The sequence below is a fragment of the Uloborus diversus genome, chromosome 2 (genome assembly GCF_026930045.1).
Source record: "Uloborus diversus isolate 005 chromosome 2, Udiv.v.3.1, whole genome shotgun sequence".
Lineage (NCBI taxonomy): Eukaryota > Metazoa > Arthropoda > Arachnida > Araneae > Uloboridae > Uloborus > Uloborus diversus.
In genome coordinates, this window is record NC_072732.1 from 156,313,305 (window position 1) to 156,331,356 (window position 18,052).

At 33.0% G+C, this 18,052-nt stretch overlaps 1 protein-coding gene across 1 annotated transcript in view; it reads left to right on the forward strand.

Annotated features, from left to right (window-relative positions):
* Positions 1–15,795, forward strand: part of LOC129217441 (anaphase-promoting complex subunit 4-like) — a 59,898-nt gene extending 44,103 nt beyond the window's left edge. The window contains exons 3-4 of the mRNA XM_054851739.1: positions 2,947–3,196; positions 13,570–15,795. Of these exons, the coding sequence (XP_054707714.1) occupies positions 2,956–3,196; positions 13,570–15,626 (2,298 nt within the window). The 5' untranslated portion in view covers positions 2,947–2,955 and the 3' untranslated portion in view covers positions 15,627–15,795. The remainder of the gene's footprint in view (positions 1–2,946; positions 3,197–13,569) is intronic.
* The last annotated feature ends 2,257 nt before the right edge of the window (positions 15,796–18,052 follow it).

Below are 18,052 nucleotides of genomic sequence, written 5' to 3' on the forward strand. Positions count from 1 at the left end.
TTACTAATAATAAAGCTGAAAGTTTCTGTCTGGATCTCTGTCTGTCAGGATCTCTGTGATGCGCATAGCGCCTAGACCATTCGGCCAATTTTCGTGGAATTCTGCACAGAATTAGTTTATAGCATGGGGGTGTGCACCTTGAAACAATTTTTCGAAAATTCGATTTTGTTCTATTTTTATTCCAATTTTAGGAAAATTTTACCGAACAAATTATCACAATGTGGACGAGTAAATTACCAAATTATCATAATGGGGAACTATAACATGGGCAAGCAAATAAACATAGCAAATTCGCGAGAAATTCGTCATCCATTATATGTAAATATACAGGCGAACCAAATGACCTTTTAATTTTCTGTGGGCAAAGCCGTGCAGGTACCACTATAGTAAATAAAGTTAACAAATCAATTTCAAAGCTGAACTAGGTTCAGTTTAGATTTGATTTTGGGGTTTGAACTCTAATAATAAAGGTTTTTTCAGGATATCCTTAATTCAAGTCCTCAGTTTAAAAGCCCACCTCCCACACAAAACTTAATGAATTTCAAAACATTTAATAAAGAATAATAAAATTGCATTTAACAGCTTATTAATAGGGATAAAGTTTTCCATACTAATCATTTAAATTGTAAAATTTAAGCCTAACTAAGTACAGTGAAACCTTGATAACTCGACACCCTGAAGGAATACGAAAACATGTCTACTTAAGCGGATGTTAACTTACTGAGGTTCCATTAGTTACCTACATCCTACTTACTTTATTAAGATTAACATTATGAAAATTAATTCCTGTAAATAAATTTTCTTTTTTATTTATTTATTTATTTTTTGAAAAGTACGTAATAAAATCACTAATATTATTTGAATACCTTGTGAAAAATAAATCCATCATTTTTGAAAAGAAGTGAAAAAGCTTCTTATCAGTCAGGTGTGTTAAAGATAAAAAGTCCTGCTACAACATGTGAGCAGCATTTTCAAAACATGTCATGGATAAAGGATGGAATTCTCTAAAAAAACTTTCCAGAAAAGGATTGATTGACCAAAAGAAACCGTAACGTAAAACTCTGAGAGGAGGTCAATATGAAGGAATGTTGGTAGCAAAAATTGCACTAGAATAGCTATAGGATATTGACTTTTAGGAGTTTCTGAAAATGTGTATTAGGGCCAACCATAAGAAACATCCTTCAAGTTACAAGGGTAGTAGGATTTTAGAAAAACCTGTTAAGTTGACCACCTGTCTCTGTTGGCTCCTTCCATCAAGTACAGAATTAGTCCTACATCATATCGCTCGTTTGGAAAAAGACTGCTACAATAAGAATTTTTTAATTTTCTTTTTTTTTTTTTTTTTCGCTTAAAGGCTTCCAAAGACGTTATCTTCTTTGAAAAATAACAACAGATTTTTTTATCTAATATTAGCCACTGGAGAGCACAGCAAACTTAGTTTTTTTAATGCAAATTGCCTGAAAAGTTCAATTTCAAACGCTTCTCCTGTAAAATTTCATTTCTTCGTATTGGATGTATCAATTGTGATGCACCTGCCGACCGATTTCTGACTGAGACGTATGTACTCATCGCCGGCCACAGGTCCCTGAAACGATCCGGTCCGATAGAATCATAAAGCTGCGAGGAGCTAAAAAATACAGAATTATTTTAATACCTTTTGACAATGATAATAAAAAAAAAAACTGCACAGTTGGAGAATTAACAAGTTCTTTACTGATTTAAGGAAACTAGCAAGCTTTTTAGATTTTCAAAAGCCAAAGAGAACAAAGTAAGGGAAAAATCTAAATAGAGATTTATTTCTAATACCTCTTCTTTTATCTATTAATATGATAGTTAAATAGTAAAATATTCCTAATAGTAGCATATTATCATTCTGTGAAACATGTCATAGTTTAAATACATTTTGTAAAATTTGAAAATGTGTACAACACTATAATATTTTTCAGAACTTGTTTCAAAATATTTTCGTGCTGGCTCTCAAATTAAAATCAGGACATTCACACATTTAATACATTCTGCTACACTCTTAGCAATAAATATAAATTAATGTAAATAATTAAAAATATTTTATTTCAGATAAGGGGGTACTTAAACTTCAAATTCCACTGCAAATTAGGTGGAGTTCCTCCAGGCAGAAAACAATGTTCAATTTCATCCATGAGGTTCATCACAGTACTTTTTGTCAATCTAAAAATTTCGACAAACCTTCGGTCAGAAAGATCAAAAGCATTTTCAGGATGTTTGAAAACTTTCCTTTCTACCCTTTCCAAACATTGAACTTCTTGTTGAGAATTTAATGCAGCGAATGGGGCACTCATCTTTGTTTTAACGTATGTACGGTTAGAAATCACACCAGTAAAATCCTGGTGTTGATTTACCATGTGTTTACATTTCAACAGACGAGTTTTTCGTTCCTAAAAGAAGGGCAGAGACTAGCAGGTCTTGTTGCGTATGTAAAAATTATGTCACAGGTGAGCGTTGCATGCAGTAGTTTTTTAAGTACTGGGCAGAGACTAGACCTCTTGAAATGTGAACAGTTATTTTACATTGTATTGCATTGTAAATTACAGGACATCAAACAAATCCATGTAACAAATTAGCTCAAAATAATTTCTATAAGTTGCAAAACTTTGATATTACTAAATGTTTGAATAAATGTTATTTTTAAAAATATTTTTTTCAACTTAAATAATTCTGAATTTTATTTAGGATATGTATAACATTTTCAATATTTAACATTGAATGTCACTAGTTTATGTTGTTTTCAAAATTATAGGGAGTTAATATGCAGCTTTTTTCATCAATTGATGTACTTTCAAAAAGGGACACTTATATTTGTGGAACAAAAAAACCAGTTTCATTAGTGTCACATATTGAGAGGTTCTACTGCATATGTGAAAAAGTGTATGTATGTAATCATTTTGAAATTAATTTTTATATTTTTAGAACCCCAAAATGTCTTTCTTTCGCCAACTTGAACAAAGGCATGTTACTGCTGAGATAACTCTCATGGAATGGAATCCAATGCTAGATCTGATTGCATTGGCTACGGTAACTGGTGAGGTTATCCTTCATCGCCTGTCTTGGCAAAAAGTGTGGTCCTTTCCATCTCCCAGCACTAAGGATGAAACTGTGCTAGTTTCTGCCATGGCTTGGAGACCTGATGGCAAAGTACTTGCATATGCTTATGACAATGGTATTTTTATTTCTGTTTTAGAAATTATTTTTATCTATAAACAAATTCACAATTTTAACGCCATTTGTGAACTAACTTATTTTGTTGTGCAGGGCTCGAAATTTACAGTCCGCTAGTTTAGGATCACAAAAACATTCATTAGAATAGCAAAATATAAATTTTCGTGGTCCATTGAACCAGTGAAGTTTTATTCCTGTTTTCCTTTTAAAAATTTTAAGCATCAGCTTTTTTGGAAATAATGAGAAAAAGTTTGCACTCTCTATCTTATTTACATGGTTCTTCTTTGCAAGAAAAGATAGATTAAGAAATTTCTATCATCAGTGGCAGATCGTGCCTTGAAAAAGTGATTGGACCAGATCATGAGTGCACTCCCCTCCCCCGCAGTTTTAAAAAATAATAATAATAATAATAATTGTTTAAAAATATTTTTCTATTATTTAAACTTTCTTAAAATAATTATTTGTCGAAAAAGTTAAATTCATTTTAAACTAAGGACAAGCTACAAAATGCATAAACTACTAAATAAATCACGAAAGATATTAATCTCATGTTTATGTCCATGATTGCCGGTAGGGTGGAGTACTTTCACTGCCTGACTTTCAAAAATAAAATTTAATTAATCAGATAGGGAAAAGCTACAAAATACATCACGAAAATTATTAATTCACGTTTATGTCCAGTACATTTTCCTGCGTTGCAGTACGCCTCCTTTGCTGAGTAGGTAAGGGACTGCAAGGGAGGCACTTTCAACCCCTGACTTTTCAAATTAAATAAAGAAATTTTAAAAAGAAATATTCTTTTTAATCATATAATAACTTATTATTTTTAATGAGTAAAATTAATTTTATTTTAAGCAAGACCAAATTTCAAAAGTGCAAAAATATTGTGATCACAGAAATATGTAAAAAATTATAAATTAAATAACTTTAGCAATACGTCTCAATACAGTAGAAGACCGTTATAACACACACCTTGGGACCAGAGCTTTTGCATTATACAGGTTTTGGTGTTATATAGGTCATTTCACAAATTTTTAAACTAATATTCAGAACATATATATATTAGCACTTCAGAATTAGTTCTATCTGCAATGAGTATTAAAACACTAATTATACAACTAACAGGGCTAGCAGGTGTCCTAGCAGGTGTGCAGCGTGTGCACCGCACAAGGGCGGCCGCAGGCCGCATCATATAGTTCTTTTAATCAAGCAAAATTTCTCAAAAATTTCTCACAAGATAGCTTATAATAAATCAAATAAATAGGCTGAATTTTAAATGTTCAATTATCAAAGTAAGTGCCAATTTCCCGACAGCATAGCATAGTTTAAGAAAAATAAATTGTTAGGGGACATTGTGTTGGTTTATTGTCCATTAACATCTACTCTTTACACACATGCTTCATTTGATTACAAAATTTGTGACAGAACCGGTAATTAGGCATGGGTACAGGGGAGGGGAGATGAGGGAAATGGCCCCCTCCTGAAGCATGAAAGGGTGCCATCTAAAAGGAGCACTCAGGGCCCAGGGCGGCCACTAATGTTTACCCCCCAAGCTTTATAGACCTAAACAATAAAGATATATTTTATATATTATATTTTTAAAAAGCTATACTTATTAGATACTGTTGCAAGCATTTCAAACAACTAATTCTGTTTTTAACAATCACGGATGTGTGGAGAGACAGTGGAAAATTACGACTCCCCTGAGAGTCAAACATATATGAATAACGAACTAAAATTTGTAATTTTCCCCCTTTACAGCATTTTTTTCGAACTAAAATCAAGAATGAACTGCCCGGTTTAGATAAATTTAAAGGTAGCTCCAAAACGAAGATCCAAAAGGATGCCATGACCGCCTTGACGAGACTAAAGAAGGCTTAAAATTGCGTTTTTAGGGCTTAAATTTCGGAAAATTTTGCTGTGTGAACCACCAATCTTAAGGACCTAATTAAATCTCTGATTCACCCCTTCCACCTTAACTTAATCAAACATAGCCTGAAAATGTTGGCTTTAAAATCCAAAATGTTTTTTTCAGAGCACTTCTTAATGTCATCAAAATTTGCTTAGTGACATTTTTCGTATTTCTTTTTCGAAAGTTTTGCGATGGAGGGCCCCGAAATCCATTCCCAAACATTACTACTAAAGATAGTCTCAATTAGTGTCTTTAGAGAGCCCCCTAATCCCACCCCCTCAGTTTGAAATTGATTTCAGTTTCGAAAAACAGTTCGTAAGGCACACTGAATCCCCGCCCGTTCTTTGTTCTGTCGTTATCAAACAACGCATAAAATACAATTTTCTAAAAAACTCTGGAGGAGACTGGCTTATGTAACTTTTCACGGCGGTAGGGCATATACCCATCAATTGTCGAAGTGAGATGGACAAAAGTCTATAGTTTTGTTTTTCAGGTATTAATATCGAAAAATATCCGAAAGATCCGCCGAAGCTTCCCAGTTTTGTTAATGTCACCAAAGATAGCATAAAATTACGCTTTTAGAAATATCCACTTGGGAGCCCCAAAACCCTTCCTTCCCCAAAATAGCCTAAAATGGATTTTTGTTCCGAAAAATATTTCGGTTCGGAATATTTTCATGTTTTCCCTATCGTTTTCAAATGTAGCCAAAAATGGGTTTTTGAAACAATAGTGCCGAGAAATTACCGGAGAAAAGCCGCCAGATCCCCTTCCGTCACCAAGGACAGGCTAAATTTGCGTTTTAAACTTCAATTTCGAAAACTTTCGATAGGAGATGATTGAATCTCCCTCCCTCTAGCAACGTCAATAAAGATAAACCAAAACTGCTTGTTTAAAACTTCAGTTTCGGAAAATTTTCGGGAAGAGTGCCAATCATTCCTAAGCTGCGGTCACAAAAAATAGCTTCGAATTGATTTCAATTTCAAAAGAATCTTAGGAGAGAACTCCAACATTACTTTTCCCCTGAAGTCTTGAAAAAATTCCTAAAATTGCGATATTTAACGTCAATTTCGAAAATTTCTCCATGCACCTTGAATATACCCGACTCTTTTCTCTCCTTGCAACCAAACACAACCAAAGATTACTAAAACTATTTTTCGTACGCCAATTTCGATAATCCCCCTCCCCCGTCCTTTCTCTGATGTCACCAACGACAGAATATAAAATGCATTTTTATGACTAGTAAATTTTGGTATCTATTACTTTCTTCAAAGATATAAATTGTACCTATGGAGTTTCTTACTATAAAACTGTTCTCCCTTTTTATAAGTCCATCATTCTTGTTTTTTTTTTTTTAAATTAGAACTTGATATAGAAATTTGAAAAAATATTTATATGGACGTCAAAGATTAGTCAAAATATGCAAATTACTCTTCAGGGGTGGCACGTTAGTTTTTTGCACACGGACAGCCGACACCCTAGGATCGGCCCTGACAGCTAATCATTCACAAATAAATATGCTTTACAACTAAAAAAAAGTGAATTATCCTGCACTTCTGCCAGCTTCATAGTTTGCATAACAGCTGCATTTTCCAAGAGCCATCTGATATTTTCTCTTTACTTTGAATGTTAATTTTCATTTAAAAGCTTTGAATTAAGCTGGAAAGATGAAAAACTGTTTCAAAATTTAATTTTCCTAACAATTTTTATGTTAGCAAGGCAAAACAAAGGGATTTTTTAAGCTTAATAAAAACCTATTGTTTACTTCTGAAAAGTTGTGCAGTTTATAGAGAATTGCGTTATATAGGTCGGCATTATAAAGGTATTCTACTGTATTTTGCTTTAAAATAAATAAAATAAAAATGGGTAAACTAAATTAAAAAAAAAAAAAACCTTAAATGAAATAATTTAATATCTAGTTAAAAAAATACATAGCGATTTTAACGAGGGTGTATCTTTCTGCATATGATTCTGCGGGCCCTCACAGGCAAGATTTTTATGCAGACAAAGACAAAAAAAAATCAAACTCTTTACCTACTACACAAGCAGTAATTTAAAACAAGTAATAATTCCTGTGTAACAATGGGTAGACATTTTTTGAATAAAAAAAATCATCTTGTAACGATATATGCACACACGTACATATAACACAACACACGACAGTGGCGCAACAAGAAAATAGTTTTCAAAGGAGAGGCAGAGGAGGGGTGCACAATAGGGAAAAAATCCCATTACTTTAATTGATTTGATTTGCTCATCAAAGCTCTGAATTTTGAAACTTGTAATTTTAAAAACACAATTTTAGACGGTCTTTGGTGATGTTAGGGGAAAGAACGGTACAGGCGACTCTGCGGAAATTTGTAGAAATTGAAGCCTTAAAATGCCGTTAAAGGCTCAATTTATTGACCTTAGGGTAAAGAATGGAGCTTCGGGATACTCCTCGAACCGTGTTTTTTTTCCTTTTTTTTTTGAAAAACAAATAAATAAATATATATATATATACAGTAGGCGCCGCTTAATGTGATCACAGTTAATGTTAATATTCGCTTAATGTTATCAGAATCATGAAGTCCCGGAACACTTGTATGTTAGCACACATAAAAAAAGTTGGATATTGTAATCAGCGTCTTCGTTTATTGTTATCTCTTTTTCACAAACTTTCAATTTTTTCCTCGTTTTTGTTCCTCAATTAACAGAAATACATAAGCAAACCCTGATGAGACTAACTTTCTGTGTAGCATATTGTGGTTTCCAATAGCAGCTCAAAATTTTTCTAGGAATGAAGCTACAGAAAGTTCGCTCCCAGTGACCACATTTTAGATAAGGTTTTGTTCTCCCAATTTCTGACCAGTATTGGTGACCAGAAGATGCCTTATTTACCTTTTTTCTATAATTTTTCATTATTTAAAACCGAAACAGAACAGTGGACCGCTAAAAGTGTGAACGGACCAGTGAAATTTGGTGACTACAGATCCATTGGACCAGTTACTTATTTTTCTAAATTTTTACCCCTGATTGTATATATCATTTAACATTTCGGACATGCAACTTTCTCTAGATAAATGTGCAATCAGAGAAAAACTTACTTAATGCTAGCAAAAGTTCTACCAGCCCTGTCGAGAGCCAAAGTGTCAGTTTGGTCACTGGGTCCCTCCCCCCATAAAACTTACAATTCTCCTAGTCCGAGCCCTGGCATGGCCTCTTGTCAGCCCTGATTTCTATTCAACAGTATTGCCTACTTGACAAGGAGCAAAAGTGCTGAGTCGTAGCAGTATATATCGTTGCCTCAGAGCAACAGTAAGACATCTAATCTCAGAAGTAACAATAAGATAACCTATTGTAGCTCTGAGGCGACAATTTGCGCGATTTAAGGTACCATTTGGTGAAGGGTGTTGGAGAGAAAAATGTAACATAACTAAGTTCCCTTTTATAATGCCACTAGTGGTACCCGCACGGCTTTGCTCGTAATAGAAAAATTAAAAGGTCTTTTGGTTCGCCTGTATATTTTCTAATAATGTGTGGTGAATTTTCTCGCCAATTGGCTTGTGTCCATGTTACGGTTCCACGTTATGATAATTTTGTAATTTACTTGTCCATCTTATGATAATTTTGTTCTTAAAAATTGGAATAAAAAGAGAACCACATGGAATTTTGGAAAAATCGCATCGAGGTACACACCCCCATGCTACAAATTAACTTTGTGCCAAATGTCATAAAAATTGACCGAACGGTCTAGGCTCTATGCGCGTCACAGTGATCCAGACATCCAGACTTTCAGCTTTTTTATTAGTAAAGATACAAAACTTGGTCATTATTATTCTTTTAAAAATAATTTACTGCACTTTTAATGTGGGAATGCATTCAGTCACTCAGCTCGGACTTATAAAAGAGAAAAACCAAGTTTATTATGAAGTAAAATAAGTAAAATAATTTGTTTAACTGAATGTGTTTCCCTATCCTAAAGTAACCAATTTCAATTAATTTTATTTTATTTTTAAAATTCACTGTTGAATTGTTTATTTTTTAAATTGGCATTTTAATGTGTTTTAAATTGAATTTTCAACACAGATTTTCCAAAGTTTTTGATTTCTGTGCTGTTTTAAACTACTTTCTGTTTTTCTTTTCTTTTTTTTAGAAAGGGGGGGGGGTTAACCTAAAAAAATTGTCTGATGCAGGTGTTTTATTTCTTTATTTCTTTCTCTACTATCTTAAAAATAATAATACTAATTTTTAAAAAAAATCATTGTTTTCTCCCTCTTTTTGCAACATTCTATTTCATTTTTAATGATTTTCAAATGACATTTTTTCCTGTCAGATGAATGATATGGTGAAAGTACATATGTTTGAAAAATATTATTAGTTAATTTACAATAATTAGTGTGAATTTTAATTTGTTGTCACAGAGCTGTAAAAAATCTTCATTCATCAAATATGCATTTAAGACATAATCCTGTGTATTATAGAATTTTCATTTAATTAGACAAATTCTTTTTGAGTGGAAGTATTGCACAGTTTATTAATTGATTTGAATAAAATATTATTGCTCATTCTCATAATTCGACCTTGCTCACAATGAAGTTTTCAATTGAAGTGTTGCCCTAAATATTTTTAAACTTGAGACCTCACTTTCATGTTTTAAATGTTCATAAATTTCACTATTCAGTCAAAAAAAAAAAAAAAAAAATCAATTGGTAATGATTAGAAGGTACTCCCTTTTTTCTCCTTTATTATCTGTTAGTATGCTTCTTAGTATAAAACGATTGGTCAGAAGGCAAAAAACTGACTTTTTATGAATTATATACTAACTTTCATGCTTTACATATGTACTCACTACATGCTTTAACATATGTACTCACTCTTTAATTTGAGAATTTTAAAGTTGTTTCAAATATTTGAGTGATTATGATTTAAATAGGCCAATTAAATCATGCAGGCCAAGAATAGACCAAGCGATATTGGTACTATTTTGAAAGATATTTTAGGTTTTAATGTGCAAAAGCACATTATCTCCATCATTTTTAACAAATTCTTTCAATGATTTTAGAAACTGGTTTTGGTTGTTTCAAGTTTTACCTTAAAATTAAAAGCTGTAAAGTTTTTTAACGTTGGCATTTAATTTGTTGTCCTAGAGCAGCATTTCTTAAATTGTGCTCTGCGGAACCCCCTCTCAGGGGTACCGGAGATTAGCGTATGTTCTTTTCACACCTTTCAAATTTAATTTTTAAAAAATCGATAAAACTAACACATTTTCAAAATTAAAAATAATTTTACTTTTGTATACCAATCTGAGTGTTATTACCCGTCAGGGTTAGTCACTATAGGAACAATTTTATTTGTTGCCTAAAATAATGCAAATTTTAGACTATCAAAAATAGCCTGAAAAATTGTACCTTCAAGATTTTAACCTCATAATTTTTCCTAGATCAATACCAGAACACCTCCTTCTTACCTAATGTCTCCAAAGATAGCCTAAAATTGTGTTTCAAAAACTTCTATTTTGAAAAATTTCCGTTTGAAGCTTTCGATCCTGTAGTATCACCAAAGATATTTTAAAAGTGATTTCAATGTTGAAAAAATTTTACAGGTGCACACCAAAAGAGTGACCAAACCACTTTTCCTACAACATTACCAAATGTTGAGTTTCCCTGACTGTGGTCCGCTGACCCCCAGGGATCCACGAGTTCATACCAGGGGGTCCGCTGTGCTATCCAGCTAAAACGTTAAATATAATTGAGATTGAAGGACGAGTAATGATATTTTAATTTTAAAAAAAAGCACATTTATGAGGAATAAAAAAGTTTTTTCTGAAGTACATGCAGAACGCAGCACCCCCCCCCCCCTTTTTGGAACTTTCGGAAGTAAACACACTACACATTAGTTAATTTTGTGTATCTCTTGAAGATCATATTGTTACACAACTAGATTAAGTAAACTGAAAACATTGAGGCACATTTTTACAGGCTGGGATATTACTTCAAATAAAACTTTTGCTCCAAAATTTTCCAGACTGAGTTTAATAGACAACATTCAAAATCTCAAATAAAGGCTGAAATTGATCAAATGCTACAGTAATATATCCTCATGTAAATAATAGCCGATGATCGAGTAACCCGCGTGTTTCAACAATGAAACTCGCACCACGGCATAATAATTTGATAATATGTTTTGGTAATGTTTAACATGCAGGGAAAAGCTGTATCGTGACACAGCTGAACTCGATCCGGTAACTTAACTGTTTTACTGGTAACTGTCATTTCAGGAAAATGAAGAAAAAAAAGTCAACAATGAGTGCTACCTACTGGAGTTCAGGGTTAATCCACTGGAGTGAGAGTTACAATTTCAACTATCAAAATATCACCAAACAGGCAATGGCTTTGTTCAAATGTAGAAGCAATTTTCACCTGTCATACCTTGACGGATGATTTTCTAGTAAATTAATAGTAATACAGAAATTTAAATTAAAAAAAAGCACAAAAATATATTAGAAAAAGATAGATTTAACTGTGTCAAATCATTTTTTTTGTGCATCTGGGGGAGGTGGGGAGTCCGTGAAGTTTGTAATTTTTCAGGAGGGGGTCTGCAGAGGTCTAAAGTTAGGGAACCTCTGGTTTAACATATATATCTTTCCTCAGATGATTTTTCATTCAGAAGCTCACACTTCTTTACATTGAAAAACGTGTTCCTTGTAACACCAAAACACGTGTCTACATTAATTTGCAATTTTTGTGCATCAAAACGTTGGTAATTCATTAAATTACCACATATTGCCTAAAATTACGATTTTTGACGTCAATTTCCTATATTTTGCTCTTGATACTAACTGCTCTCCCTGTATCTATGGCAGCAGTTGAAAGGACTATTTCAATATTTAACAAGTGAGGACCAATTCAAGGAGTAGTACTGATCAAGAGTGACAAAATGTCTCTCTTGATCGAAATGAGAATGTGACGAATGTCTCTCTTCGAATGAAAACTCTGTCTGAGGTCAACACATGGTAACAACTAAATCTATAATTTATAAATAACTAAAAAAGTGTTAAAAACTAATGATTTTAATTTTTAACGTTCAAAAACTTTTTCTGTGTAAATTTAAGTGAATTATTAATGCTATAGTAGATAAGTATTTATTTGCCTACCTGAAAAATATTTTAATCATATAACTCATTCATAAATTCTGAGGTTATTTGTCCATTTTAAAAATACTCAGAGTTACAAATAGGGGTGTATTGGTAATTTACAATAACAAATAATAACTAACAGTTATCAATAATTAGCATGATCATTAAGGAAATCTATTTAATTATCGATTTAATGACAAATAGTTAATGTGATAGTCTTTTTGAGGTAAGAACATGGGCTCCCTCAGAAACAGAACCCTGGCTATGCCACTGCTAACTGGTGACGAAAAACCAGGGGTTCTACGAAAAAAGTGAGCATTAAAAAGGGTTCCACTAATAAAAGAAATTCAGAAACGCTGTCCTAGAGCTTTAATCATTACTGTTTTGCATCATGAAAAATAACTGTTAACTACTTTGAAGTGAGCTTTTATACTTACTCTAACTAGAATTCATGTATCTAAAACTGCACTTTTCAAACTTGAGTTTTGTAAAATACTGGAGATAAGTCCCTGAATCCTATTTCTTCTGAGATAGGCAACTATCTCGTCTTTACGACTTCAATTTTGAAAGATGTCTGGGAAGGGCCTCGAAACCTCTACTCCTCCAACAGCACCAAAGATCCTTTAAAAGGGGCTTATTAAAATTTCAATTTAAAAAACTTTTTGCGAGAGAGTTCCAAACTTTATTCCTTTTCCTAACGTCATGAAAGATGGCCTAAAATTGCATTTCAGAGCTTCAATTCCGAAATATTGCTAGTGCAGAGTTACTCAAGGGAGAAGCGACTCCCCCCCCCCCCATTGCCCTACCCTTGAAGAAAGAACCAACACACAAGGAAATAAAGGTCATGGATGTGAAAAAATAAATTGCAGAAATATAGCCATTATAGAGGGAGGGGGTTACTTACAAATCTTGCGGGGGAGGGTGAACTGATGTCTATGTACGCTACTGCCCTGAGGTACAGGTAAAACAAAGGGGGAGTCTCTCTGAGCCCCTGTGTATACATTAACAGGTACTTTTTTCCCCTCTGAAAATGTTTACTAAATGCTTGTAAGTGTTTTTCTTTTGAACTAAAATATGGCTTCTCCCCCTTTTATCTTTTGTAATATGGAGATTAGTAAATATCTTCTAAGCTTATAAAGAAGAAGATTGGAATCTCAGAAATTTTCATTTAGTAAAAAATTTCACTTAATGGAATTTTGTTGAATGAAGACTATGCTATTATGGATGTAACACACCTTAAAAGTCCATGAAATGGGTTGAATTAAAGTGAATCTAATTTAAAATCTTACACCCCTTGTATTTATGTACTAAATTTTTGAGACTGTATGATCTGTTTTATTTATTGCAGGAAAAGTTACACTCTGTGATGTTGAAAATTCAGAAACTGTCCACCTACTTGATGTTCGTTGTTGTGTAACATCTCTGAGTTGGGTGGAAACTCCAGATGGTCACGATGAAGAAAACAGCTTTTACGTCGATCGGTCTGCAGAATATTTGCCGAAACTTTATTCTTTGAACAAAGCATATAGTTCAACATCAAAACAAGTGGAGGAAGTGGCTGAGGACTTTAAAAAAATGAAAGGACAAACACATTTGAATATCTTGGCTATTGGTCTTGAAATTGGCATGATTCACTTGCATTCCTTTGGCATGTTTCCTACAGGTTACGTTGATATCAACGGGAAGAACTTTGGTTACAATCTTGCTAAAATTCTGTCTGTTTCACTATCAAAAGATTTCAGGTTTCTTTCAGTTATTGCTGAATTGAAAGATGAAGATCAGTCTCACAAGTACATGTACAAGTCATTTAGTGTGTCCCTGTTGCATGAAAATTCGGAACAGATAAGAATAGTGGCTTTGAAATATGGCCAGATATCAGCCCTCCTTAGTTATTTGTCATCCACTATTCGATGTATATCAGAGGCATGGGAAGATATTTTGTTGGAAATAGACACTAAAATTCACAATTATGCACTTGAAAAAGCAGGTTCCTCTGAAGAGGGTTCCGTTAGCGATGATTTCTTGGAGCTATTGATGTTTGGAAATGCTACTGACTCCCTTGAAAAATTTTTGCTTCACGATTTGACAGAAAGTGGACTGAAGAAGTTTGGTCATTCAATTGAACACTCCTATTCCAATATTCAAAAATTAGTTCTGAAACGTTTGCAGAATGTTGCTAGTTTGTTATTTTACCATCTCAATGATTTAAAAGGGATGGCGATTTGGAAGGAAAAATTTGGTGCCCTTGGTCTTTCGGAGTCAGCCCTGAATGAAGCTGTTTTAGCCGTGGGATCATTTTTACTTAAGGCTACTGAAATACAGCAAGTTATCGATAACAGCATGAAGAATTTTCAAGCTTTCTTTCGATGGCTGTATTCTGTGATTCTAAGGCTTTCAGATGAACCTATTCCCGTGGAAATAAGTAAATTGTCACAACAAGATTTACATTTTGTTGCTGAATTTTTGAAAGAAAATTTTACAAGTCAGTGTGACGAAAAAAGCAAAACCACTGTGAAATTAGAACGTGTTGCACAGTATTTGAAAAAAGAAGATTTACCATATAAAGTTTCCACTAGTGGGAACCCATGGATCAAGTTCTTGCAGGAACATCCAGAGTGGAAAGAACATGGTTTAGTTTTCCCTTATTATCCTGAAAAATCTTTAGTCTCTCAGTATAGTGATCTTAGAAAAGTAATAGATTCCGCCGTAAAAGGTCCATGGGCTGTTTTGAATATGACAGCAGAACAAAGAGTGTCAGCTACTGTGTATGAAAACCCTACAATCAGTCGGCCTATCATTTCCCACTTTCCGTGTTCTAGTTCTGGGTATATATACACAGCAATTACTCACAGAGAAAATCCTAGCTCTCATTTTTACTTATTTCGTGAACTGTCAACTAAGGAAAGTCAGATAGAAGCTGTGGCTATGAAATTCACAAACTTCAACGTACCAAGTTCCAGTGGAACCAGTGAGAAAGATTTAAACCATAAAATTTTAGATGTCAAATTTTATAACAAAGATTATATGACATTGTTACTGATTGAAGATTCTGTTTCGAAGATCAATTCACCTGTTTTAATACAACTTCCCTTGAAAGCTGTTTGTTCGGAAATGAAAGCTCTTAATGGGGCAGTTCATGAATCTTTGGCAGAGATACCGCTGATAGAAGCAGGTATATTTATTGAGAAGGATAACTACAAGCGGTTGGAAAACATGAAAGCAACCTGCATTGCTGTCAGTGGATCACGCAAAGTTGTTTGTGTTCTTTTTGCGTCTAAGAGACTTGTTCGACTCTTTGAAATGGAAGTTGATGAAGATGATGAGGAGGATTATGAAACGGAGCATGAAGATAGCCTTATGAAGGACAACAGCAAAGATAATTCATTTGAAAATGAAGGTGTTTGAAAAAAGAAAACCTATTATGCAGAAAAAGATTGATCTAAACTGAGTCTAAATCAAAAACTATGCAGTCTCAGGACGTTAACTATGTTTTGGGTGATAGTGTCATTACAGTTGAAATAATTTTATATCTTACCCTTGCATTTAGATAGAATTTATGTTATTGAAAAAAAAAAAAAACCCTGTAAAAAGTAAAAAGAAATTATTGAAAATGTATGATGGCCTATTTAAATAATTTTTACACATTATAAAAGTATAACTAAAGCAAGCCTTTCTTTTAGTGCTACTTCTATTTCATGTCCTCCACCATATGCAGCATCAGGGGGGGGGGGAGTTTTTTGAAAGTGGGATGACTTGACTTTAGGCTATTTTGGGTGACTAAAGTAAGAAGATTTGAAGGATCTCCCCCACAAATGCTTTGGAATATTAGTTTTAGTATAGTTTTATCACTATTAGGATAACGTTGAGAAGGTTTGAGGACTCTCCCTTGCTAATTCTTCCAAGCTGAAGTTTAAAAAAAATTTTTTTGGGGGGGACTGTCTTTGGTGGTGTAAAGTTAAGGGGAGCGCTCTCTGAAAAAAGTTCCGATATAGAGCTTTGAAAATCTCACATTCCGGCCATCTTAAGCGAATTTATGGGTAGAGTTGTAGAAGTTGAATCTGTAAAAACGTTATTTCAGGCTATCTTTGAATGACTTATGCAGGAAAGATGGGGTTCGGAGGTTCTCCTCTGTGGACCATTCCACGTCAAATCGCCTAAATTAAATAGTCGGCCCTGCCGTCATGTCTCCGATTTTTTCCATTATTTTTTTACGAATAGATCTGTATGAGAAAAGCCCAAATTAATTTTTTAGATTTTCTGAATAAAAATTAAGTTGTGGAGAATTTTTTCAAAAATTCGATTTTTGATCATTTTTTAGAGTCACTGTTTTGGCAAGAATTCAGAAAATCTTTTTAATTTCTTGATTTTTCAACCAATCAGGTTGTATCAATTTCAAGCTAATATTTTTCTCTTTCAGTGTAAACGACAGAAAGCATTCTATGAACAGTTGGTGTTGCCATTCTTTATCTAAAGTCAGTTTTTATGTTTTTTCAATTGGGAGATTAAATAAGTAAGATAAATAATCTCCGGACTACCTACTACAATCTGCATCAAATGTTTTTTGTAACATATTCAAAGGGTGTTTTTTTGTTGTTTTGAAATAAAAAAAAAAATATGTTTTGCAAAAAAATACTAGTTTTCTATTACTTTAAATCCCTTTTAGGCTTAAAAAAGACCAAAAACTTTTCAGAACAATGAATACTGGACTCTCAAAGGATTTGTATCAATAGTTAATCGCTAAAAAGTTGTTTACTTTTAGAAAGAATTGTGCAAAAACCTCCGTTTCAGACTTTGCAAAAATAAATAAATAAACACTTGATTGAAAGCATACTAAATATTAAGAGTAATAATTTGAAGAATAGTATGAAAATATTTTTAATGGAATTATTTTGTTGCTTTTTTTTAACATTAAAGGATGGAAAAAACAAATTACTGTTGAAAACTTTTCTTAGCATAATCTTGTTTGGATTACGTTACACCTGACGATGAATTTCCACACTTACAGTAAGTACTCCACAACTCTAGATTTCTCTGAAGATTATTTTTGCTCATTGAAGTATATTTCAAAACCTCTTTGAAACTTATTGATAAAAAGTCTGACTTTTTTCGTCTTCTGATACAAAGGAAATAGTAAATTTAAAAAAAAAAATTCTGTCCGCACAAGCATGCCTTTCATTTCACATTTTATAATCGACTAAAGCTATGTGTCGATTACCTTTCAAAACGGAAGAAGAATAATGTGTTTTGCTTGAATATTGTAAGATTGGAATATCATTGTCAGTGTTACGTAATCCAAACAAATTTAGGCTATGAAAACTTTTTAGTAATAATTATTCTTTCTACCCCCCCCCCCCCCCCCCCCATCTTTTACTGTCAAAAAAAAAAAAAAAAAAAGCTAAATAATGCCATTAGAAATATTTTTTTTACTTATTCTTCAAATTATTATTCTTAATATTTAGTACACTTTCAATCAAAAGTGTTTTTATTTATTTATTTATTTATTTTTGCAAAGTCTGAAACGGAGGTTTTTGCACAATTCTTTTCAAAAGTAAACAACTTTTTAGCGATTAACTATTGATACAAATTAGTGATGTTCCGGGTATCCGTATCCGCGGATATCCAAGAGAAAATAAAAATCTGTATCCATATCAGTTACTTTTTTGACGTATCTTTAACGGATCTTTTCAATTCTAAAATTTTTTAAATATTTGAATAAAAGACTCTTAAATTCTGTTTAAATTAGGTTTTATTCCCTATTTAAATTATAAGGTATCATTTCAGAATCCAATCTTCCAATCTGTACCCCCCCCCCCTTGTTGCAAACAGGAAGG